This window comes from Chelonia mydas, chromosome 5 (assembly GCF_015237465.2).
Source record: "Chelonia mydas isolate rCheMyd1 chromosome 5, rCheMyd1.pri.v2, whole genome shotgun sequence".
In the NCBI taxonomy this organism is placed as follows: Eukaryota; Metazoa; Chordata; order Testudines; family Cheloniidae; genus Chelonia; species Chelonia mydas.
The window spans coordinates 119,968,368-119,994,645 of record NC_051245.2 but is presented as its reverse complement, the minus strand read 5'-3'; the positions used below and the strand labels follow the sequence as shown (position 1 = coordinate 119,994,645).

Sequence of the window (26,278 nt, the reverse complement as noted above, 5' to 3'; positions counted from 1 at the left end):
GAAATGGAAGAATTTGAATACTGTAAAATAGAACATTAAAGAGACATCCAGGAATGGCATGTACATGTATCGCAAGGAGTGCACTGGAAATTAGAAGAGGAGAGAGGCTGGACAGTGGATATCGCTCTGGTGGCTCTTTGAAGCAGGCACAGAGTGCCATCTAATGGCCCGTCGGAACGAAAAGTCAGTGCTAGAGTCAGTGCACGTAGCTCAGCGTATGAATTGTTTGACTTTATTTAGTAATGTTCGAGTCCCTGCACTGCTCGATGTTGGTGTGGGGGTCATAGAACATGTGTTTGTGAAAGGAAGGGTCATATTTGTCACGTCATTTCTGGCAAGATCCGTGTTGCTCTGGTTTTAAGGATGGAAGCTAACAATGTTCTGGTTCTTTGCTGAATGTCACAACAGTCCCTGAGGGTAACAGTGAAAGAAGGGGTGAAATTCTGCCCTTATAAGTGGGTGGCAGTGGCAGCCATGGATCAGCTTCAGAGTCACTATACTAACATAGTGTTAACCTCTGTGGCAAATGGCTGACACTACTGTGGTGGGTCCTGCGCTTTTTCGTGGTGTGGTGAGTCGGGACACCACCCCATGTCCCTGTTCTTGGGCGCCGAGGGCTCCGCTAGTGTCTCAGGACGGAGGAAGAGGAGGAAAGCAGGGAAGGGGTCAGGGTCCGCTCCCTACCCTGAGTCACAGCCTCTTCCTCTCCACAGGCTTCTTACACTCTTCCCTCTTGGGTAGGGTTACCCTCAGTCCTCAATGCTAGTGGGAGTCTCCCTGCTCTACTTGGGCAGGGTCTCCTTTTCTCTAGTCCTCTGGTCTGCCAGTTCACAGCAATACCCCTCCAAACTCTAGTCATCTCTCCCCGCCCCCCCACTATCTGACAGAAGCAGGGTTTTTTTATTAGGTCTCTGACTGGGCCTTAATTGGCTACAGGTACTCCATTTGACCTGTAGTAACGTCTCTCTAGTCTGCAGGGAACCAGGCCTTGATCAGCCTAGGGTTTATATACCTCCCCTCGATCACGCTTCAAGGAGCAATGGGTGCTGTCCAGGGTCCTCTGCTCGGTGTCCCCTTCCGGTTCCCTAGTTTTGGATCTTTGACCTTCACACCTGCCCTTGTTTTCTTTTTTGTTGTCCCCTGTAATCAGTTGAGTTCCTGGGCTCAGTGGATCCTCCCCAAAGGCTGCGGGAGGGTCCTTTAGCCATGGGTGGGCTTATACCCTCCCACTTCCCCTGGAATTTCAATAGGACCACTCTCCCACGGCTCCCTGGCCCTGCTGTATCACACCTTATTGTCATGATTTAAACGTGTACCTCAAAAAGATGAACTGCTAGCTTCAACTGCCCTGCACTCACTGGAGAGCTAACAGATCAGACTTTGCAAGCTTAATATTTTTTTTAATTTCGTTTCTTTCTGTATGCGATATTCATGTAAAATGAAATCCACCTGAAGGCAAAATTCATCCAGTATAGAATGCCCGTATAATGCCATTAGAACACTGGGCTTCGAAAAGAGACAGTGTGGACAGTCTAACACAAGCCATCTAGGGTGGGACTCATTTCTTCCATACCATGTTTCGTGCACACTGTGTTTCATTGTACACAGCAATATTGTGCACTGCTTTAGGACTAGAAGTGAAGTGTCATATCCATGTAACATCCAGTTGGATTTAGGTAGGCGGCGTCCCAGTTGCAATTTGGCCAAGACATTGAGGTCAGCAGCACCTCAACTCTTGTAGAAATTGCCGTGGGATTTCCGACAAGCCCCAGTGGTTAGGACCGTGTTTTTACATCTCAAGTGAAGGGGGATGCCTGTGGCAGGGCCTTCCTGTACTGTCACCCCAAACATCATTTTAAAACTTTGATTCAGCACTGAATGAGCAACACAAGTGCCACCAGCCCCTGTAGCACCTAAGTAGCCCTGACTCCAGTGACCTGGCTTGATTCTACTGAATTTACAGCACAAGGCGGAACAGCTCCAAGGCAATGGTCAATAGAGTGAGACAAAGCCATTTGGTTGTGAAGCCATATCTCAGCACAACAGCGCCCAGGATAGGGTGTGGCAGAGAAAGCTCTCGAGTTCTTTTTGCCACATATAACCAAAAATGGCTTAGAAATCAGCCTGATTTCTGTTTCTTGTTTTCTGCTGTTTGTGTTTACCCAAAACACTTCTCTCACTAGGGTTAAACCGCTAACCCAGACGGCAGGGTTACCCAGGCCTAGTTGCACTTGTGAAACAGTAACACTCGGCAAGGAAATCGCCTCCCCTTTGCCTCCTCCCTATCCCGTACACATCCCGGCAGAAGGCCCATGTGCTCCGTGCAGTTCTGCTGTGCCAGAGGGTAGGGTTTGGAATCCATTTTAATGAAACTGTTACAGCACTTCAGGCTGAGAAACTCGGCAAGAGGGGATGTTGCCAAGTGGCGTGCTGTAGAGCACTTCTCCCCAGGAGCGTCCTGTGCCCCAGTAGAGGAATTTGGGGGCAGGGAGCAGGCAGCAGATCTGTAAGGAAGCAAACCCTGTGATCATTCATCTTGGCCTCCCAGCAGAAGAGATTTGGGGTCGAGGATTAGAGCAGCTGCAAAGACGGCAATCAATCATGGCTGCTGAATAGCTTTTACTGACACTCCCCACCGTGGGGAGGTCGATTCCTTCCCCACCTACTCCTGCAGGACTCAGCACAAAGGCTGCCTCTTTGGCCCTTCTAAAGAGCCGTCATCGTTTCTTTACAACAACTTACGTCAGTCCTGCCATCCCGGCACCCATTAAACTCCCACCAACTTCCATGGGCATTCCACACGCTGGATGGGCCGGCTAGGACTTGCCCAGCAGTTTGTTAATTGACGTTGGAAATTATCTCCCCATCATTCGCGCTGTCTCCGGCAGTCAGGCTCCGACATCTCTCAGCCTGGCGGATGCAATTACTGCCTGTATCACAGGCTCCCCGAGTGCCCCAAAAGCACTGCTGTGATTGGAGCAGCACATTGCGCCCAGGGAGCAAATGTCCTGCTGGCTTAGTGGTCAGGGGAAGGTCTTCGACTAAGACCCAAATTGTTCCATTCTGTCACACTGCTGACCCTGTAAGACTCCTGTTCCCCATAGGTGCTTGAACACCCTGGCTTGAAGTGGTTTCCATCATATACAAGGTTTACAGTTTGGTTCAATGGCTCTCCGCACCCCCTCTCCAGATAAATAATTGATTGAAACATAAATACAAACAGCCTAATTCTCCTCAGCCTTTCACTTGCTGTGCAAGATTGTAATATTCTAATATGGTAGCACTTGGCACTCACTTTCCACACATGAGAATCACTTTGTGCCAGGGAGATTTAAAATACACTTAAACAATAAATCTACTGTTTGTTAATTGTAATGGCCTATATTGGGGAAGAATAGATATGTCTCATGGTATCTTTATGAAATTTTCCTCTGTCAATAACGTTTAAAGTCTTTCCTGAACAAAGAACACCTTGAAGTTTTGGAAGTAACATTATTTATTATACTCTGTAAGTGGCAATGTGGATAAATAATGGATCTAACTTTCCAAAAATGGCTGATTGTTCATATTTTTGGCAGGTTGTTTGACCTTGTGTGGAGCTTTACATATTCAGATTAGTTTGGTGCATTTGTGTGTAATCTAGCACTCCTGAGCAGCCCTTAGACAAGATAACAGTTTGGTGCAAGGAGAAATCATTTTCAAGATGAATTCAGACTAGCCCTAAATTAGTCCAAGATATGAGGTTGTTGTGTTATCTTTTTTAAATAAACAGTAAATATCTTGTTAAGATCTGTTTACATGTGCTGCTTGGCCAATTGACAAACTCCTTTTGATGCAAGGATCACAGGAACTTTAACTTGTCTAAATTACCTTCCCTCAGAAGCTTTAAAAATGCCTTTAACAAATATTTTCAGCCATTATTTCTGAGATCTTGATTGCTCCACACACTGGGCTAAATTATGCTCTTAGTCCCACAGGTGTATATCACCAGGACAGACAGGGAGTGGCTGCTCTCCCCGCTTCTCCGGTGGTGGGTACCCAGTGCACAGTCTTGCCTAAGTTACATCCTGATCATGCAAAGGGCTTAACTTTAAGCATATGAGTAGGCCAAGGGATCCCTCTTCCGAGCCCCAGAGAATTGAAAGAGAATAATATTTGCTGTGCATCGTTTACACCTAGTTAGCAAAAGAACATTAGGCTACAGTAGTGTAATTAAAAGTATAGATACTGAAGTTAAACAGGACTTAAGTGCTTTGCTGGAGTAGGGCCTTAAGGCTACTTCAATGGGAGTTGGACAAGGCCCCAAAGTCAAAGGGAGTCTTTCCATGGCTATCCTGTAAATTGGATTGGGCCCTAAAGCAAGATTAGCTCAGACCCCAGTCCCACCTGCCCACCAGAGAGGAGAGTTTGTGCGGGTGCTTGACCACCTGCAGCACAGCTCCTGCAGAAGCCTTGCTGGAATGTGGAAGGATGTACAAAGTATAACACTGAGGATCCTACCCAGCATGCCATTCCAGGGCTCATGGGAGATGGTATGTTCCCTTCCTCTTTTGCACACCTGCCTCCAAGTCCCTCCTCTCAGGAAACTGAAGGAAACTGGAGGATGAACCTTGCAAAGATTCCAGATTCATAAAACTTTCCACAGGAGGGCCCAGTTTGGATGCAACCATTTTACACATATATTTGCTTTGACACCAAAATCTTACTGCTAGAGTTGGGCAGAGAAAGGTCATTCCATTTTGTGGAGGATTTTGATATTTAAAAAGTTCTAATTCGGAGAGAAGGGGAATAGAGCCCTGGCTCTGGGCCAGTTCACCTGGTGGGCTGCCCTGGGACGATCGGTCCTGGAAGCCCAAGGAGCCCAGACTGCTGAGAAGCCACAAGCCTAGAAGCCCAGCTCCTCAGCATCCCACCACATGGGCCACCGTGTGGATGAGCTGGCAGGAAAGCAGGCAGGTTCCCAATGAAAACCCTGCCTGGGTTCCGTCTGAACTTTGCCAAAATCAAACCATCTCGGTGAAATGTTTTACTTCCAACAAACTGGTACCTTCCAGTGAACAAATGTTTCTCCAGAATTTGTCTGAGCAGCTCTACTTCCTACGTTAATTAAAGGGAAATTTCAAAACAGGTCCCGCTAATGAAAATAATGACTCTTGGCCATATGACACTGTGTAATCATGTAATGTGTGGGTCATTAACTTTCAGGTAATGTGGCTTCAACTTTGTAAATTCAACTATAGAATACAAAGCTTCTCAGGTTGTGGAAACAACTGCCTTTCCTTGCTCACAATGGCCATTTCGGAGTCACTCCTGAGGTGCGAGACCCCAGGGGTGCTTTGAACGCTGTGAGGTATATTTTTCCTCATGTGTGGGATTCCCATTGAAGTCAATTTATAACTATGTTCCCCTGAGCAAATGCATATTTGAGCACTACCTCAGCCCCAAAGAATCACTAGAGAATAATAGCTGCCATGCATCACTTACTTTTACACCTACTTAGCAAAAGAGTGTTAGCATATGTACTTTTAATTATACTAATGAAACTGTAATAATGTAACATAAAATGCCTCTGCAACAATGCCTAATCAGTGTTGCAGACTTTGTGGAACAGATAAAGGGCCAGATCCTCAGGTAATGGAAGTCAGCCTTGCTCCATGGAATTCATTGGAGATGGAAAGATTTACATCAGCTGAGGATCTGGCCTAGAAGAAAACTGAAATGGAGACTCAGCAAATGTTACCAAGTCTGATTTTAATGAAATGCAAATAGGGTTTCATTTGTTAAATGAACCAGCAGTTCTTATCTCAAGTAGTAGGGCAATGAATACAAGCCAATAAAACTGTACTTGTTGTGAGAAGCTAAGTGATAAAAAGGGACTTGCCAAATGTGTCCTCTGATCTAGGAAACTGAAAGACACCACAGATCATACAAAAGTTAATATTAATATTTCATCAGACTCAATGGGCTGTTCCACAGTCCATTGAAGTCAGTGGAAAGACTCCACGGACTCTAATGGCCTATGGACCAGGCTCCATTTAAAAAGAAACTTAAAATTCCGGGTCAGATCCTCAGCTGGTATACAGTGAAATCATTGGATTTATGCTGGTTTACACCTGCTGAGGATCTGACTTTCCATGTTCAACAAAAACAAAGGCTAATGGAGTTTGATGAAAATCAAGTGCTAATAAAAAAATTTTAAAAAAATTTGCTAATCATCAGGCTGTACGATAATGCAAGTACGTTATTAAAAAGAGAGACCAAATACTTAGCATATACATAGATGAGGTTTAATTCTTTTTGGTGCAATAAAACAAGTTGCAGTGTGAGTTATATGATCTTTAATTATAGTTTCAAGCCAAACTGGGACAGAGTAATTGAGTGGCCATCTGCATTTTAATTTATAGATTAGGCAGCTTAATTGGAACAATCACATTTTTAATAATTTCCAATTTGAGATAAATAGGGAAGCGTTTTTCCTCAGAACTTTTATAATGATGGCTTGAACATCGTTCAATACACTCCAGTAATTTAATAAATCTGCTACTCACTGATACAATTTTATATATGTGTGTGTCTGAAATATTATTTCATTTGGTAAAAGGCTTGGTCATGAAGTTATCCAGCCTCAATGTCAATCACCACATAAGTGATTCTTTCTCAACAGTTCTTCATTTCCAGGCAATAATTTGTTGATTCATCATTTCAAAGAGTGAGCATTCTACAAAACCACTGAATTTAAAAACATGCTACATTACGCCAATATCCCAAATCCTGGCCACACCTCCAATATAGAACTAACCCTTCAGGACCCCTATGGCCCAGCTGGGCCTCCAGTTGTGGAAGAAAAATTAAGTCTTGTGAGGAAACTTGGAAGCAGCCTTCAAACATCTACAATGCAGTCCCACCCCATTCCCGGAGACTCTGCTCCCCTTCTGGAGTAGTGATGGTATGGAGGAGTGTCCTAAGGGGAGGCAATGCCAGGAGGAGAGGCAGGGTTCTTTTCAGATGAGTGACAACACCAAAACAGAGCTGGCCATCAGTTATCTCAACTAGAAGAAATGTTTCCCACCCTAGGGCCATTGGGTGTTGGTGGTAAGACAAAGCCCTATGTAACTGCCCAAAGTCCATGATGGTATTCACGTGCAGGCCTCAGACTTAGCCAAAAGAGGTGTAAAACCACATTTGGGCAGAGAGCTCTCCATTGTGGAATTTCATGTGCAATCATTGTTCCGGTAAAATTCTGGAATAAGGGTTGCAATAAGTACCCCTCAAAATTATTTTTGTTCCTTATTAAAGAGAGTAGTAAACAATAACCAGTACTTAGACCTAATGCTCTTGCGGGAGGGATAGCTCAGTGGTTTGAGCATTGGCCTGCTAAACCCAGAGTTGCGAGTTCAATCCCTGAGCAGGCCATTTAGGGGTCTGGGGCAAAAATTGGGGATTGGTCCTGCTTTGAGCAGGGGGTTGGACTAGATGATCTCCTGTCCCACTTAAGGCCAACTCATTAAACATTGTCTGCAACTTCATGCACAGACAGGTTAGATTGTTATATCTATCCTAATGTGATTTTTGGCCCTGATTCAGCAAAGCACCTCAGCACATGCTTTACTTTAAACCCAGGTGTCAGTTCCATCGAAGTCAGTGTGATTTACACCCACGTTAAGGCCACTAAGCAAGTGCTAAAGTCCTCTATTAAATCGGGACCGTTAAAAGGATCTCTCAGTTAAACAACACTTTCACAGTTAAATACTCAAATGCATGTTCCAGCCCACATTTTGGAAATATAGATTTACCATTGTGTGTGCCTGAGATCAGACTCAAGTGCTTTCAAGTGAAAAGGAGATGAGAAACTTTACACTGCAAATAGTAAATTGAACTAAGGGTTGATCTCAGGGCCGGGAACATTTTTTTGAAAAAGGTTTTGATAGAAAAATCAGACAAGCTGATTTAGTTCCATATCAGAATAGTTTCTGTGATTTCTGATTTTCTCTTGAATCTTTCTGGCACAAAAACCTGCTGCATTTTAAAACCCCAGATTTGGAAAGGACTCCCTCTCCAACTTTCACTATTTAAAACCATTTAATTATGACAAGAAATTAGTACCTGAAAGTGGCTGCTGTCCATGTGTAGATGATGACTGTTTTTTATAAAAATGTAATGGATCAAGGTTTCAGCACTGCTGAAGTCAGTGGAGAAAGATTTCAGAGTAGCAGCCGTGTTAGTCTCTAAGGTGCCACAAGTACTCCTTTTCTTTTTGTGAATACAGACTAACAAATTTATTTGAGCATAAGCTTTCGTGAGCTACAGCTCACTTCATCAGATGCATTCAGTGGAAAATACAGTGGGGAGATTTATATGCACAGAGAACATGAAACAATGGGTGTGACCATACACACTGTAACGAGAGTGATCACTTAAGGTGAGCTATTACCAGCAGGAGAGCGGGGTGGCGGGAATCTTTTGTAGTGATAATCAAGGTGGGCCATTTCCAGCAGTTGACAAGAACATCTGAGGAACAGCGGGGGAGGGGGGATAAACATGGGGAAATAGTTTTACTTTGTGTAATGACCCATCCACTCCCAGTCTCTATTCAAGCCTAAATTAATTGTATCCACTTTGCAAATTAATTGCAATTCAGCAGTCTCTCGTTGGAGTCTGTTTTTGAAGTTTTTTTGTTGAAGAATTGCCACTTTTAGGTCTGTAATCAAGTGACCAGAGAGATTGAAGTGTTCTCCAACTGGTTTTTGAAGACTGGGAGTGGATGGGTCATTACACAAAGTAAAACTATTTCCCCATGTTTATCCCCCCGCGGCCCCCCCCCCCCCGGCTGTTCCTCAGGTGTTCTTGTCAACTGCTGGAAATGGCCCACCTTGATTATCACTACAAAAGGTTCCCCCGCTCCCCCAGCTCTCCTGCTGGTAATAGCTCACCTTAAATGATCACTCTGGTTACAGTGTGTATGGTAACACCCATTGTTTCATGTTCTCTATGTATATAAATCTCCCCACTATATTTTCCACTGAATGCATCCGATGAAGTGAGCTGTAGCTCATGAAAGCTTATGCTCAAATAAATTCGTTAGTCTCTAAGGTACCACAAGTACTCCTTTCCTTTTTTCAGTGAAGAAAAACACACCTGAGTTTTTTATGTTAAAAAAAATGGTTTTCAAATTGAATCTGTGATCAGCTCTATCCCATTTCATTGGCAGAGACAGTGTCATCTAATCCCAGTAAAACTCAATGGGACCAAACTAACACATCCAGCTGTCCCAGATGTGCATTAGGACTAGACCCTCAGAATGCAACCATACAACCACAGGAGAAACTTAGGTCCAACTGTGGGGTTTAGAATGCCTCCAACTCCCAGGTAAATCAGTGGGAGATGAATGCACTCACTACCTAACAGGATGTGCTCAGTATCTTTCAGGATTAACCCTAATTTTTAACATTCATCAGTACTTGTTTTTCCTGCATCATCTGTGTGACCCTGCTGGCACTACAGTCAGTGGTAAATCCTTGATTGGCTTCAACAGGATGAGCATCACATTCCATGGGACTGCTGAGAGTGAGACAAAGTGATAGTTTCCTTAATTTTTTATTTGTTGGTTTAATGCTGTTTCATTTTAAGAAAATAGTCCTTTACTGAGTTCAGTGTAGTGGAAAGGTGCCAAATTGATACCTCTAAAGACTAAAGACCCCTGTTTATTCAGAGATCATGTACAACATGGGCAGTGGCAATCAAAGCTCCCCCACCTAGCTCCTCTATGACCTGGAATGAGTCATCCCTAGGGGGTGAAAGGCAAGTTCAGTCTCCAGGGCCTTTCAAAACTTCCTTACGAGGCTTCCAACAAGGAGGCTAACTTGTGTGGATGTTCCATTTGTATTGCTGTGGCACCAAAATAGTCAATATGTTGTAGGACAAACACACTGGAAGACACAGACTCTGCTCCCAAAAGCTTAGGTTATGCTGTTTTGTCTAAGGTGGACACCTGTGCACTAAGGATTGGACTGAGCCCATCAATCTCATTCCCCATAGGCTACTCAAAAGGCAAGAGATGGTCATAATAAGCGCTCAATCATTCTCCCTCTGAATTTAATGGCCAAAGGACGAGAAGGGACCTCCTGGGTCATTGAATCCATTCCCTGCTCCTGCAGGTAATCCCATCATATAAACCCTTCAATGGGAGGAACAGGATCAAACTGCAACTTTGGCGGGTTTATCTATATTTAGCACTTAATTTATTACAGGTCTGATAACTTCATTTTATATAAGCAACACCATGTTTCAGTCTGTGTACTATACTGTAATAATTACAACACTTGGGTTTCAGCTTTATGCTACCAACTGTCCCTAGGCATGCTATATTTCCAGTACAATTCATGCACTGTTGTGTTATTTATAAATGTAGAATTTTCATTTATTATTCATTTAAATTGGTGAATTTCTTGAAAAATTCACAATATGCATATGGCTCAGATAACTATCCGTGCATCTCTAAAATTTATAGTCTGCAAAATCTAGCTGAAAAGCTCATGAGAACAGTCTGTCTTGTGAAATTTCTGGCACCTCCACTTCTGATCCTGGATAGAAATAATCTGAGAACAGCTGTTCTCATGGGATACTGGCCCTTCCATTTGCAAAGGCAGGCAGAAACTGAAGATGAAAAAACACTTATCCAGTCATTTCAGAGCCTCAGAAAAGGTTTAGCTTGCATTCAGTTTGAGCTTAAGTTTAAGGACAGTACTTTATTGGAAGCAGTTCACCTATCCCAAATGATTACACAGGATTTTTTGTTTTCCACATTAATCAAAAGCCTTATGATCAATAGACAACAGCTCTGTGGTGTGGGATTCATTAATGTCATATTCTTGTTAATTTGGTAGTTTGTCCTCTATCAGTCAGTCGTATAACGTCTTATTGCTAATATAAGATGAGTATTGATTGTGTGCCATGATCTATTTATTTAGTTTATTCATGTGTCTACGTAAAAGAGGCCCTGAATACCAAAACCAAGAGATAACAAAAAGAGCTGAAAACATTTTTAATTGTGGTCTTCTTCTAACCTAACTCATGAGTTTGCATTAACTTCAGTGTAGCTTAACTGATTTATACCAGATCCTCAGCTGCGACTACACCAGTTTAGAGCAGCTGGGGATCTGGCCTGCATCGTAGGATAGAGATGGGGAGCAATAACCTGGAGTCTTTCATTTATTCTTCAACATACAACATTTGGATCAAATTAAATAATGTGACAGGGTTCCATAAACTCTCACTAGTTTATTTTTTATTGTGTGTATTTTTGGATCAAAGATATACTCCAGATTCTACACTGATTTAGACCCAGTAGTTCCCCCAATAAAGCTGTTCAAAACTGAATGGGAAGTCAGAATTGATTCCAGTGCACTTAATTCACACACACACATATTTACACACATACACGCATACTGTAGGCCAAATCATACTTGAGAGAGGAAGAAACATCGTACGTTTCTGGTCCACCTTTTCTAATCAATATCTTTCATATCTTTAAATACAGAATCCCCTTCACCTACAACTGAGTTTAGAAAATCCATTAAGCTCTGATGCGGATGTCACTTTCTCAATCCTGAAAATGAACAACTGGTACAATTTCAGCTTGATGTTATGCCAAGAGTGGAATATATCCGATTTTCTCTTCCTCACGCAACAGAGTTCCAAGTTCCACATGGCATCCATTATAAATATTACCACAAATCTCACTTCAACTAGTGACCTTCTCAGCTACTTACAAGTTCACCTAGAGAGCATTAAAGACACAATATCAACCATGGTCATGTTTGGCTGTGACATGGAGAAGACAAGGAGGATTTTTGAAATAACCACCCAGTTTGGTGTGATGCCTCCTGAACTTCACTGGATTCTTGGCGATTCACAAAATGTGGAAGAACTGAGAACAGAGGGTTTACCGTTGGGTCTCATAGCTCATGGCAAAACGACACAGTCCATTTTTGAGCATTACGTCCAGGACGCGATGGAGCTAGTGGCAAGAGCTGTGGCAACAGCTACGTTGATCCAACCGGAGCTAGCACTTATTCCAAGTACGACAAATTGCATGGACATAGAGGCAACAAATCTCACTTCAGGACAATATTTATCAAAGTAAGTTCTTCCTTTTTATTTTTTCTCCTAAAGTCTATTTTGTGAGTGTAAAATGAAATCTCCATTTTTTTCCATCTTTGAACCATTTAGTTAACTCAGCACTATTCACTGCTTGGTCTTACATTTATATTCGGCAGTCGGTATTTTGTTGTGCTTAATCACTTGCTAGATTGTGATTCCATTACTCAGGATGAGTAGCCGCTCGCCTCATGAATAGTCCCATTGAAGTGGTTGGGACCACAGTGTGAGTAAAGATATCAGAGTCTTATACACAAGCCAGTTTTCAGGCCAAGTTTTAATAGGAATGCAAATTTACAATCATGTATGATGGAAAAAAAGTCAGAACCAGCCTCATATTTTCAGGGGATCCAGGATGCCAGAGGGGGGCAAAAAAACAAACAAACAAAAAAACAGGCCAAGAATATTGGTCTCAAGTTGCAGTGGGGGAGATTTAGGTTGGATATTAGGAAAAACTTTTTCACTAGGAGGGTAGTGAAACACTGGAATGCGTTACCTAGGGAGGTGGTGGAATCTCCTTCCTTAGATATTTTTAAGGTCAGGCTTGACAAAGCCCTGGCTGGGATGATTTAGTAGGGGAATGGTCCTGCTTTGAGCAGGGGGTTGGACTAGATGACCTCCTGAGGTCCCTTCCAACCCTGATATTCTATGATTCTATGATAATATTCCCAAAGCCAGAATGGGTCTCAGGGTGGAAAACTTTCAGTTCCCCTGCTGGGGGTGAGTGTGTGAGTGGGAGGAGGGGGTCAGACAGACAGAGAAATGCATCTTGAGTGCCACCCCTTTCTCTGGTGCAGGCTAGAGGGGGATTTGGCTGAGAGTTGATGAAACTGTGTAGAATTTCCAAAAATGCAGAGCCCTCACCCTCCTGCCAAGCAATCTGTCATCTTGCTGGTGCTTAAGGCTAGCCTTGTAAAATGCTGCACACTGCGCAATCACTGCAAAAATTCTACCCTGGAAATTCATCTCTAGTTGTTTGGTGAGTGAGTGGACAGTGGAAGGAAAAGAGGGGTCACCAAAAGAGGATGTGGTCTGTCTATCTGCCTGGGTAATATTTGCTGTAGATTTCTCTGCCCGTAGCATCCCATTATTGTGAGATAGAATCACATACATGCATGGATGGGCTTTTTTCTTTCTCTCCCTTCTTCTTGTGGTTGTTAATCATTTTTTTTTTAACTGCACTTCACCTGCCTTCTACACAGTAGACTTTTTTTCAGGATTCAGATGCAAATCCATTGTGTTTTTGGTGTGAATGTTCACAGTTCCTTTTGGACGGTATCTATCCTCTCTTCACAATAATGATGTGATGAATCTCTCACCCAGTTAGGACAAAAATGTTTCCTTCATCAACCCCTGTCAAGGTTCCTTCCCCACTCTGAACTCTAGGGTACAGATGTGGGGACCTGCATGAAAGACCCCCTAAGCTTATTCTTACCAGCTTAGGTTAAAAGCTTCCACCACCAAAGTGTAACACAAAGAACAGGGGAAGTGCCCACTTGGAAAAGTCTCCCCACAGAAAATATCCCCCCAAGCACTACACCCCCTTTCCTGGGGAAGGCTTGATAAAAATCCTCACCAATTTGCATAGGTGAACACAGACCCAAACCCTTGGATCTTAAGAACAATGAAAAAAGCAATCAGGTTCTTAAAAGAAGAATTTTAATTAAAGAAAAAGTAAAAGAATCACCTCTGTAAAATCAAGGTGGTAAATACCTTACAGGGTAATCAGATTCAAAACATAGAGAATCCCTCTAGGCAAAACCTTAAGTTACAAAAAGATACAAAAAGAGGAATATACATTCCATTCAGCACAACTTATTTTATCAGCCATTTAAACAAAACAGAATCTAACGCATATCTAACTAGATTGCTTACTGACTCTTTACAGGAGTTCTGACCTGCATTCCTGCTCTGGTCCCGGCAAAAACATCACACAGACAGAGAGAACCCTTGTTTCTCCCCACTCCAGCTTTGAAAGTATCTTGTCTCCTCATTGGCCATTTTGGTCAGGTGCCAGCGAGGTTACCTTAGCTTCTTAACCCTTTATGGGTGAAAGGGTTTTCCTCTGGCCAGGAGGGATTTAAAGGTGTTTACCTTTCCCTTTATATTTATGACAACCCCCATCATTAATTTAAGGCTCACAAGAAAGTTGTTTCAGCTAAGTAGAATAAGGGTATGTCTCCACAGCAATAACAGTGCATGAACAAATCACCCAAACCAGCTAGAATCCTGCTAGCATGGGTAACAATAGCAGCGAAGACTGCCCACACTGTTCTATCTTCGGTGCTATGGGAACCCATCCTAGCTGGATTCAAACTACTGTAGTCTGAGTAGGTGGCTCATGTAAGCTTTTGCTGGATAGACTTACCTTAGTCATGAGAACAGATGTTGATTTGGGCTTCAGAACGACACTGTGGTGATCCATTGGGTTGTGAGATTAATTTCATTCCATTCAAAAAGCACCCAGGGAAATAGTTCCAAAATAATTCACTAAATCTTCTAACTCTTTGAGAAATACCACCACAGCAGGAGGACATTTCAAGGTACCAAATGGCTGACTAATTTAACGGTTGAAGGAGACATGCAGAGGATCAAGTTGATGACCAAATGAAGAAAGCCAGGCCTGTAACAAACGCACAAGCTTTATGCTACGTTACTGCACGTTTATTAATATCCTTTCTTTTCCCTCTTTGGAAATCTAAATAGTCTCATGACAAGAGTTGCAGTTGTGTTCTTAACTGTTTGCGCGTCTTGGGAAAGCAAACCCAATTTCACAGCACATGAAAGGGAGAGCAGATGCATTCCAAACAGCTATTTGATGGCAGGCATTTGCACATACAGCTGCTGTCATAAGAATGCATTAATCAACGGGACAAGATATTCTTAGGTCCCGATCCCGCATTGTGATCTGCATTGACAAACTGCTGTTTGCATGAAGCCCCAATAAAGTTAATGGGGTTCCACATGGGTGAAGCAGACCTCCCATGCGGATCACATTACAGGACCAGACCACCTGCTTTGGTATTTCAACATAAAGCAACTACTGGCAACTTTCTGCTTTTCCTTTGTCTGTCTCCATGTATGGCCCCAAACCTGCAATGAGCTCTATGAGGATAGAACCCTACACCCATACAGATGCTCATTGCAGGATAAGGGTCTATATCTCTAACCACTAGGTATAGTTCTACAGAGCTCAGCAAAGCCAGGCTCGTAAAACCTGGGCTCTCAGATCATTATTGAACATAGTCAGTGGATAGTTGGACATTTAAATGCCCATTGTAGCACCCAAATGCAGATTTTGGGCCTCCAGTCTAGGCATCCAAGTTTTAAAATGTGGCCTACAATATTTTCACTTTTTAATGAAAGAAGGATCTGGCCCTCAGTTAATAGCAAAATGTGCAGAACTTCCCCCTAGGCTTTGGGGCTAGGCTTTTGCAATTTCCTTATGATGAGAGTGAATTCCTGCTGAGTGAATTTTTCCTCTTGTGAGCACCCTTGTTATAGGAATAAGGCATTAGGATTTTAAAGCCTCATCTAGCCTGTGAATTAAAGCTTTAACTGTGCTTCTTGGGCAATTTCAGCAGCCTGTGTTTTGATTTGCTCCCTGCTCTGGTTCTTGGCCCTTACTAAACTTTGCAAGAATGTAATCAAGCTAAAGAAAATAGATGAGACTATTTTAATTAAATCGTTATCCAAATACTACAAACATAGTTCTTCTAGGGTATGTTATGAGAGCTTTAGCGCCTCTGCCGAAGAATGAACATGAAAAACAGAATACAACAGTAAAGAGCAAGCATCACCCTTTGAACTCATTTCCATTGTTAAATTTAGAATGACAATGGAATGACTGTGTCTAGCTGTCTGGCAGTGGGTCAAGAGCTCGAGGAGCGGCTTCAGAGCAGACTGTTAAGAAGCAGAACACAAACTCCAAACTAGCTGCGAGATCTACACTTTGATTTCACCAACCAAGTATAAACTCCTCAGGCACTGTGACAGCCTTAACACGGAGTCACAAACAGTCCCCTTGGGCAGTCCGATCTATCTTGATACCCAGGTAAGCCTGCCTTGGAGACAGATGGTCCCTTATGCCAAAAAAGCACAACATTCAGGTTACTCTCAGTCCCAAAAGACTTACCCCACTTACCCCACATCAATTGCACTTTAGATCTCACACTGAAGATAACACTTGTAGCCAATCCTATAACAAACTGTGTCAGGGTTTATTAACTAGGAAGAGCTCTGTATGTTCCTTAGGACTAACTCAGGCCAAGCGCTAGGGATCTTTTGCTTATGCTTAGTGATCCTTGCCCCTCAGAGTCCAAGCAGCATAAAGATGCAGTTTCTTGTTTGGGAAGAAGGGAATAAAAATCCATAAATTCAAACTGATGGGATGAGTTCACACACACGTCTCTTCTTCATGTGGTAGAGGGTAGGGGGAGAGCGCAATTAGCAAAGCCTTCATTCTTTGATGTTCCACAGTGGCCCATTTGGTTTCAATGGGCCTTCTTGGTGAGCCGGACCTAACACCTTCTGTCGGAAGCCAGGATTGTTATGTATATTAACGCATCTTTCCTCTTTAGTAACTTTACACAGTTACAGAGGATTGCAATGCAAACACTTCATATCACCATATAACATGGGGTACAGATAAGTGAAATTTTACATGCAGCATCCTACAAGTATTCCATAAACGCTAAATACACTCTTTTAATCTTAACGTCTATGTTAATAATAATAATACACAAGGCAGCCAGACTAAGTCAGGTATGTCTTGGTCAGTGGTCAGCGGACGCCTAGGGGCCTGGGCATGAGCTGGCACTTTGTCTGCCGGCATTACAGACACTAACCAAACCTTCATACAGATCACACAGCCTCATCTTAGGGCCAGATCCTCAGCTAGTGTAAATTGAAGCTGTGTTGATTTACCCCATCTGAGGATCTGACCCTTCATGTCCACAAGCCTGGGTAAACTACCCACTCTCTGTACATGCCTGCCAGCAGCCTGTACAGAAATGTTATTGATAGGGACCCATGTAAATAGAACTGCTTTTTATAAGCCAGATGCAGCAAGATGCTTGCAAGATGCTGAACACTTAACTCCTACAGACTTTGCTCTGTACCTCACAGGAGGCCTTGCTAGATTGAGCCCGATACCAGCTGAACTGCTCTAGCTTCTCCTTAAGGTTTCTGACTAAGGCAGTTTTTCCATGTCCATGAAGGCCCTTGACTTTGAACTTCATTAATGCTGCATATAGGATATGCAGTGATTAATGGCCATAGAAGCCACAGTATAAGAGCATAAGTTGTTAAAATGTGATTTATGCCCGGCTCCCTTTGGATGATTGGATTAACGTACCACCACCACCGACAAAAGTATCTAACATGGACATCAGAGGCAGAAAAACGCATTAACTTGATAAGGTTGCGAAATCAACCCTTTAAATGTCATGAAATCTCTCAAATCATGTAGTCAGAGAGTTTAAGGCCAGAAGGGGCCAACAGACTTCCTGAATATCACAGGCCACCGGCTGCACACTAAACCCAGCAATCGGAATTAGGCCAAAGAATTACAGCCCTCCAGAGACTATGCTATTGTGCTACGGGCGGAGAACAGGAGGGACTAAAGTGCACCAATGCCCTAGGCCCCTGCAGTAGCAGGGAACTGAAAGTTTATAAAACAATTTAGCCACCTCAGAGATGTTGGGCTGATTCACTCCTGTGCGTGGGGAGGTGTGCTGTTTACACAACCGATGACTCAATCTAGATTCTGCCAGTGTAAACCAGAAAACCCAACGAGTGCATTTGGCCTGTAATACTTTTTATTCTCATTCTTCATATTGAATATAAAGCTTAATGTGCTATTGTTTTATGTTAGTTAAGCTATACCCTAAAATGAGTAGGGTGTACATTATGCCTCAATTGTGTTGCAGTAGAAATTCTCAGCCAGATCCCTGAGCTATGTTGATTTGCACAAGCTGAGGATATGGCCTTGTAACTTTTATTTTTTTCTGGATTTTGCTTCTTTGATTTCTCAAACTTAATATGGCACTAGCATGATTATTATTTTGCATTGTATGGATATTAAATTTCTAATAAGGCTAAGCAGAGTAGGCGGTGAAGTACTCAGCTAGCACTCTCTCAATCAGAAGGATTCATAACTGCCCAGCTAGTAAGAGACAGTCCCTTCCTGAAGAACTTAAAATCTAAATAGACAAAGGGTGGGAGAAAGGAAGCATAATTATCCCCATTTTACAGATGGTGGAAGTGAGGCACTAGGGGATTACATGATTTGCCCAAGGTCATACAGCCAGAAACAGGAAACAGACAGCTCTCCTGAGTCCCAGTACAATGCTTTCAATACAAGCCCATTGTTCCTCTAAAGCAGTGTAAGGCTTCAGCCATCTGGATGTCTGGCTCTGTTTTCTTACATTTCTTCTCCCAACAGGTTTTTAGCCAACACGACCTTTAACGGTCTCAGTGGCCACATTAAAGTGAAAGGCTCTTCCATCATCAGCTCAGAAAACAGCTTCTTCATTTGGAATCTGCAGCATGATCCTGTTGGGAACCCAATGTGGACTCGACTGGGGAGTTGGCAAGATGGACAGATCATCATGGATCGTGGGATATGGCCAGAGCAGGCCCAGAGGCACAAAAACCACATCCTGCACCCTCCCCGGCTGCACCTGAGAGTGGTAACACTGATAGAACACCCTTTTGTCTTCACGAGAAAGGTGGATGATGAAGGGCTGTGCCCCGCAGGACAACTGTGCTTGGATCCTCTGACCAACGATTCAGCCATGTTGGATAGCCTCTTTGAAACCCTTCATGGGGGCAACGACACCGTGCCCATTGAGTTCAAAAAGTGCTGCTATGGCTACTGCATCGACCTGCTGGAGAAGTTGGCCGAGGATATGAACTTTGATTTTGACTTGTACATTGTTGGTGATGGGAAGTACGGAGCTTGGAAAAATGGACATTGGACAGGTCTTGTGGGTGACCTTCTGGCTGGGACAGCCCACATGGCAGTGACATCATTCAGCATCAATACAGCCCGTAGCCAAGTGATTGATTTCACCAGCCCTTTCTTTTCAACCAGCTTGGGCATCTTAGTGAGGACCAGAGATACAGCAGCTCCTATTGGAGCCTTTATGTGGCCACTCCACTGGACCATGTGGCTGGGAATATTTGTTGCCCTCCATATCACAGCAGTATTTCTCACACTGTATGAGTGGAAAAGCCCCTTTGGGATGACCCCCAAGGGAAGAAACAGGAATAAAGTTTTCTCCTTCTCCTCTGCCCTGAATGTCTGTTACGCAATCTTGTTTGGCAGAACAGCTGCTATCAAACCCCCCAAATGCTGGACTGGAAGGTTTTTAATGAATCTCTGGGCCATTTTTTGTTTGTTTTGCCTGTCGACATACACAGCAAACCTGGCTGCTGTCATGGTAGGAGAGAAAATCTATGAGGAGCTTTCTGGAATACATGACCCCAAGGTAAAGAATGGCAACTTTTGTTAACTCAGTCTTTGCTTCTTCCCAGTTTACATTAAGTATTACATAATTTATGGAGTCTAAACAGTCACATTACAGTCAATTATCTCCTGACTCAGATCCAGGAGAAAAGCTGAACAGAGAGAAGTTTAAACTGCTAGATTCAAAGCCAGATTGCAAACTGGTCGCTGTTTGGGGTTCTTTGGACCAAGGTTTTGATTTAGGCTATTATAAAGGTAGAAGCAGTTTGCAATATTCAGATCTGAATTTCTAATACCCTTAAATTTGGGGATGTTTGGATTGATCTGGGTTTTGGTTCGGTTCCATCTCCGCTAAGCTAGCCATAAACTGAGCCACTCTGAATAGGGTCACACCACCTTAGATTGAGTGCTCAGTTAGAGACATTCTGGGTGGGATTTTCAGAAGCACTCACTCAGCTTTAGCCTAATTCTGCTCCTATGGAAGCCAATGGTAAAACTCCCACTGTCTTCCATGGGAGCAGAGTGGGGCTAAGGTGGGCATTTTGGAAAATCCCACCCTCTGGGAACACACACTTTTCATAGCAATTGAACTTGTTTCCACCTGTGGTCACCCGCCTTTTGTGTTCACTCCTTGTGAGTATTCCAGCAAGTGAATTTCCTGATAGCAGAAACAGCAAACATTATAGAACATAGTGAATTTCAGATTAATAATTGTGAGCATTTGCACTAGGAATCTGAGAGAAATAATCACATGACCTGTGCCCTACCCAAACGCTCACTTGAGATAATGAATGTAAGAACAGCCATGCTTGATCAGACCAATGGTCCATCTAACCCTATATCCTGTGTTCCAACAGTGGCCAATGCCAGATACTTCAGAGGGAATGAAATAACAGGGCAATTATCAAGTAAGCCATCCCCTGTCATCCAGTCTTACCATCTGGTAGTCAGAGGCTTAGAGACACCCAGGGCATGTGGTTGCACCCCTGACCATCTTGGCTAATCACAATTGATGAACCTATCATCCATGAACTCTCTAAGTCTTTTTTGAACCCAGTTATAGTCTTGGCCTTCATGACTTCTCCTGGCAAAGAGTTCCACAAGTTGACTGTGCATTGTGTGAAGCAGTACTTCCTTTTGTTTGTTTTAAACCTGTTGAATACTCACAACAAAGTCCTTGTCAATAGAACCCTCCCCATAAGATACTGAAAAGTTTTCCCATCCTGAATTGGGATGAAAAGTCAAAAATCTCAAAAATGTATGTGGACCAAAAATCTGAAAACTTTTGGTTTGAGTCAATCAAAAAATGAATCTTGATAATTTTGAAACATATCATTTTGATTTCAACATTTTTATTATTTTGATCATAATTGGCTTAACATTTTCAAAATGTCAACTCATTTTGAGCTAGAATTTTTCATTTCAAAAATGTCAAAATGGGACATTTCGAAATGTCTCAACATTATTTTTCAGTTGAGAAACTCATTAAAATGGACCCTGTGTTTCAACAAATCATCCATTTTCTGATGAAAAAAACACTTAGTTGAAAAATTCCAGACCAGTTATACTTGTGAGTAACCTACAGACCAAGAAAGACTCATAGAAATTACTAGGTGAATAGTTTAAAATAACAAGTACATTTAAGAAAATTGTGAAGTGCTTATGGACAATTTGCGAACAGAAAAAGAAGCTAACTTCATTCAATGAATTATTTGCACAGCTCCAGTTAGACCCATGTTGACAGACCGTGTTGTTGCCTAACACAGCCAGACTACGTTAGCAGCACGCTAAAGATCATATTCCAGAACAGGCCGACATCGTGTCCTCCCTTCTGCACTTGCTGGCTAAAGTATGTTAGAAGTCAGATCAACTGAGACTGTGTTTAACCTACAGCTTGGGCTGAAACCGCAGAATTCAGATCCAGATATTGAACACCCTCTCTCACCCAACGCTCAGGGACTTTGGATTTGGGGCTTTAATATGGGCTAGCCAAGGAATTCAGATCTGGATCCAGGTTTGGATTTCGAACCACTGCCAAAGTTTGGGATGTTCAGATCTGTGGGTTTTGTTTGGGCACATCGAAAGGTGAATTTGCATATCGTTCCTTTGCTCTATTGCCTGCTCAGTAGACAGGACCACCATGAAGACTGGAACACGGCTTAACATTGAATAATTTTATTTTGTGTTCCTGATATTATTGTATTGGTGGTGAGGCAGCTATTTAGATGGAAAGCGAGATAACTGCCTGTTGGATTAATAGGTTTTTTGGGCTTGTTTCATTAGCTGGAGAGGCTTTGTGTTACCACCACCCTCTGCATTAGCTGGTTATGGCAAATCCATTCTATCTTCTCTTTGCAGTGTCCACTCTAACTCTAGTGAGTAGGGACACTTTCATTGATAGGAATTAAGGCAAAGCATGCATAGAAATCAATCAAAACCACGGCTACCCCCAATTTACAAATCTTCTTTGGGAGGACAAGGAAAACTTTAGAAATAGAACCTTCCATTTTATTTTCTAAAAGTGCATGTGTGTGTGGAAAGGTGTGGTATCTCCATAATTCATCCACCAACTACTAATGATCCGGAGAATCAGAACCAATACATCATACATGGGTTTCTTGTCTCACTGCAGAGACAACAGCAAATAGAGCATCAGGCTAGCCCAACATTTTGGTTCCTCGTACTGTATACATCTTATTTTTTTAATTTCCAGTGCAGTTGGCATTAAATTCTTGCCCCTTTGTACCAACTCCAAATTGGTGGCTTTGCTTTTCAAGGGAGAAAATCCAAGATGTGGTTTGGCTGCTTTCATCTAGCCCATTCCTACTTATGTTTTGGGGTTACCAGATGCTGTTCACTCTGTTGGTGTTGCTGGTGTATCTGAATACCACTGAAATGTCTGTAGTAGACCTAAGAAGCTTAGGCCTTTAAGGAAGTATATTCGAGAATGGCTCAAACATCAAAATTCTGATCTAAGTTTCAAACGCCACAATGTTCAAGAACATTCGAATCCTGGATTTTTGGTTTATCTCTTGGGAAAAAAAAGCACATTTGGATCTAAGGTTGTGTCTCTGGCTTAGAGCTAAATAATTAAGGCCCTGATCTTGCAAACACATAGGGGATTAACTTTACTGCCATGAGTAGTCCCAATGGGAGCTACTCATGGCGGTAAAGTAAAGCATGTGTGTAAATGTTTGCAGGATTGAAGCCTAAATCCTCATTTTTAATAGAATGGGGCTTCTTCCCAATACTTGCCTTTTCCTGACATCTGCAGTGGACTTCTCCAGTGTCCCTGCCCACTCACCTACTTAGCTCTCTCACTGCTATTTTCACCATCTTCCCATATCCACTAAAACTCTCTGCTGTTGCACCACAGACCACCGTCTGTAAAGGTGCTAGATCCGAATTTTAACTTTGCCAGAAGTTCAGACACTGTATGTTAGGTGATTCAGTTTTGGCTCAGACCTATTTCTACATTAAGACCAATTTGTCTTACCTAACATGAAAAAATATAAAACTGACCAAAACGTATCTGAGGGTTATTAAAGACTAGCTATCAGTGACAACTGTGTGCAGGTAATTACTGGCTAACCATCCTAAATAGCTTAGTGTTTTTATCATTAGAAATCTTTTTAGCAAAGGGTCTTGGAGAATCACCGTAATAAGCCACATTAATCTTAGTATGTGCCTTAGTCAAAAGGTAAGTCATTAGCAGTATGCTGATATGTGCTGCTTTACTAATGAGTTCTCTTCAGCGAATCGATGATCTACAGTTTATTATTCACTGGGAAATCAGTGGGCAGCATAAATTCCAGGAGCGCCAGAAATAAATTATATTCTAAAAATCAGTTTTTTTAGAAATCTTAAATTGGTCGGGATCTATTGTGAAGCTGTAAAACGAGCATTTCACTGAATCCACAACAGCTTCAGCCTGAACTTCCCAAGATCCACATACATCTCCAGTGCAAACGAGCATCCTGCAAGTTTCCCAGTTCAGCTCCACCACTGCCCCTTGGACCTGGCTTTTCCAGCCCTGGGCATCTCCTGCTAGACCAAAGCTAAGCTGCCCGCCCCCCTGTAGTCCCCTCCGTGTAGTTAGAGCAGCATGAATTTCCTTAATGTGGAGAGTGGCTTAGGATTTTCTATAGCGCCAGGTAAATTACAGCTGCTAGGTACTGTCTCTGCCAAGATGCAAAACTTGGCACAGAATGCTGAAGGAAGAAAACAGTGAGGTGTTGCAAACAGAAGTCCCTATCCTGCACACGCTGAATGCTGACTTGAGTTTAGGGCTTACTACCCTGAATGGTCCAACTGAAATCAACAGGGTTATTCTGAGTAGTGAGCAGTATTCTCAATAGCGTTTGCAGGATGAAGCCTATAGGCACTGCCACCTTGACACTCACTGCAAGAATATCCTTATGGAAGAAGGTTTACTCCCTACTGTTATGTAAAAGCCAACAAGACAGCTTCCTGGGTATCAGTCCCTGCATTTACCTCGGAATAACTCTTCTTCCTGGTGTTAATCCAATCAGATTGCGTCTGCTCTACAAGTTCTCTCCCTCCAGAGTGCTCTATTCAGTGCCATATCCTCTATCATACCACATGCTAACAGGACTTCCTTAATGACAGCCCACCACTTCTTCTTGGGCTGGCCTCTTTGTCTTTTTCCTTCAGTCTCGATCTGTTAGACCCTCTCACCCATGAAGCTGTCAGGTCTGCACTTCATACGACCAAAACCATCTAAGCCTGCACTCCCTCGTTTTTTTGTTTATGGGTGTTAGTCACAAGATGCACCACTCACTGCTGGTCTGGCACCTCCTCCTGGTCACTCTGGGGATTAACTCTCGAGGCTGATGCCCCCATCCACAGTTTTGCACACTGTCTCTCCCTCTGGTCTTCAGCCCCTCTCTCAGCCCCAAGAACCACAGCATCCTCTTCAGGACTTAGCCCTTGAGCTAGGTCACTCAGCAGTCCCCCTTTCGGAGTAGCAAAGTCCCTTCTCTCTCACAGTCCTAAGGAGTTTTCCCTCTCACTGCCCAGTGCCACTCCCTCAATGGCTGGTAAGGGAACCCAGACCCACCCTCTTCTCCAGATTCTAGTCCAGGGACCCTCACTCAGCAGTTCTGGGCTCCTCTCTCTGCTTCTTCCCTGGACTGCTTCCTACTTCTGACTGGTTCCCCTTCTCTCTCTGGGGATACCACCTCCAGGCACTCTCTTCCCAGGGAGTGACTACTGACTGCCTTCCTGCAGCCTTTCCCAGCAGCCCTGTCTGTAGCCTGCTACCTGACTTTATAGACCCTGCCTATTCCTGCACAGGTGAGCCTCTCTCTAATTAGCTGCCTCCACCCTAAAGCTCCCCTGTTTGCAACCTAATTCGTAGATTTGGCCCACCTGGCCCAATTCCACTCTTGCAGGGTAACACAATAGCTTCTTCAAATCATAAAAGTACCTAGTAAAAACGCCTCTTAGATAGCATGACCAAATGTCCCAATTTTATAGGGACAGTCCCAATATTTGGGTCTTTTTCTTATATAGGCTCCTATTATCCCCACCCCGTCCCGATTTTTCACATTTGCTGTCTGGTTACCCTGCTCTGAGAATACAAGCCTTTTCCTTGTTGTGGTTGAAATTATCATTTCAAACAGGTGATGAATGAGTTAATATTTATTTCTGGATTCACAAACACTTTCTTCTCCTCCTCAATTGACAGTGCCCCCGGAGAACTGTGCTTTTGAAATGTTTAAAGAAAACCAACCTTTTCAAGGTGGTGGATGACAACTATCATTTCTGTGCTGCAGGCTGGCAGGTCTGCCTCACAAACTAAATCCCCTCTGAGCTATCAAGCAAGTAGACAGCAAATACTGAAAAATTAAAGCGACTGTCAGCTCCGTGAAGGACATTAAAAAACATTAACATCCAAAGTCAGTGCTGCCAAAGAACATCCATGCCTCTGTTGTAAACATAAATAAATAATGTAACTGCCTTTCCATAAAGATATATGTTGTCATAGTGATGTTTAACGGATCGAGATGCGTGTCGTTTTCTGCGGTAAGGTTCTAGAGGGGATGCGTGGAGCCGTCTTGTTAAGCTGGGCGGGAATTCCAGTCATGCTGCACTTTGTGTAAACATCTGCGAAGCTGCACAAGGAAATGAACATTGGTACCACTAGGGTTGGGTGACATTTTGGGGATGAATTGTTTAATACTTGTTAGTCCATTTGTTGACAAATGCAGTTTTAGGTCAACAAAAACTATTTGCAAGCTTTGGGTCAAATAGTTTCAGCCCGAAAAAAAGCGAGGGAAAAAATGCACACAAAAAAAAGGAGTCAAAAGGAAACATTTGGACCTTTTCAGAATGAAGCGTTTCAACTTTTCATATTGAAATAGTATTTCATTGTGAAATTTTAGCTGGATGTAATTAAAAAAAATAAAGGGGGGGGAATAACCACCTGAAAACAACACCAAATATTTAGTTTTAGGTCAAACTAAATGTTTTGTTTGACCCCAAATGAACCAAATAAATCAATTACTCAGCTCTAGGGTATGATTGCTCATCATGAAATGAAGTGCAACAAATAATTAGAAGTCTGCCTTAATTATCACTTGAAATGTCTTAACAACAGTGGGAGTAGAAGTGAGGGGCTATATCAGC

The 26,278-nt window shown here is 42.9% G+C and overlaps 1 protein-coding gene across 1 annotated transcript in view; it reads left to right on the top strand.

The window, feature by feature from the left end:
- Positions 1 to 26,278, top strand: part of GRIN3A (glutamate ionotropic receptor NMDA type subunit 3A) — a 92,396-nt gene that overhangs the window by 20,233 nt on the left and 45,885 nt on the right. The window contains exons 2-3 of the mRNA XM_037902173.2: positions 11,537 to 12,138; positions 18,602 to 19,649. Coding sequence (XP_037758101.1) covers positions 11,537 to 12,138; positions 18,602 to 19,649 — 1,650 coding nt within the window. The remainder of the gene's footprint in view (positions 1 to 11,536; positions 12,139 to 18,601; positions 19,650 to 26,278) is intronic.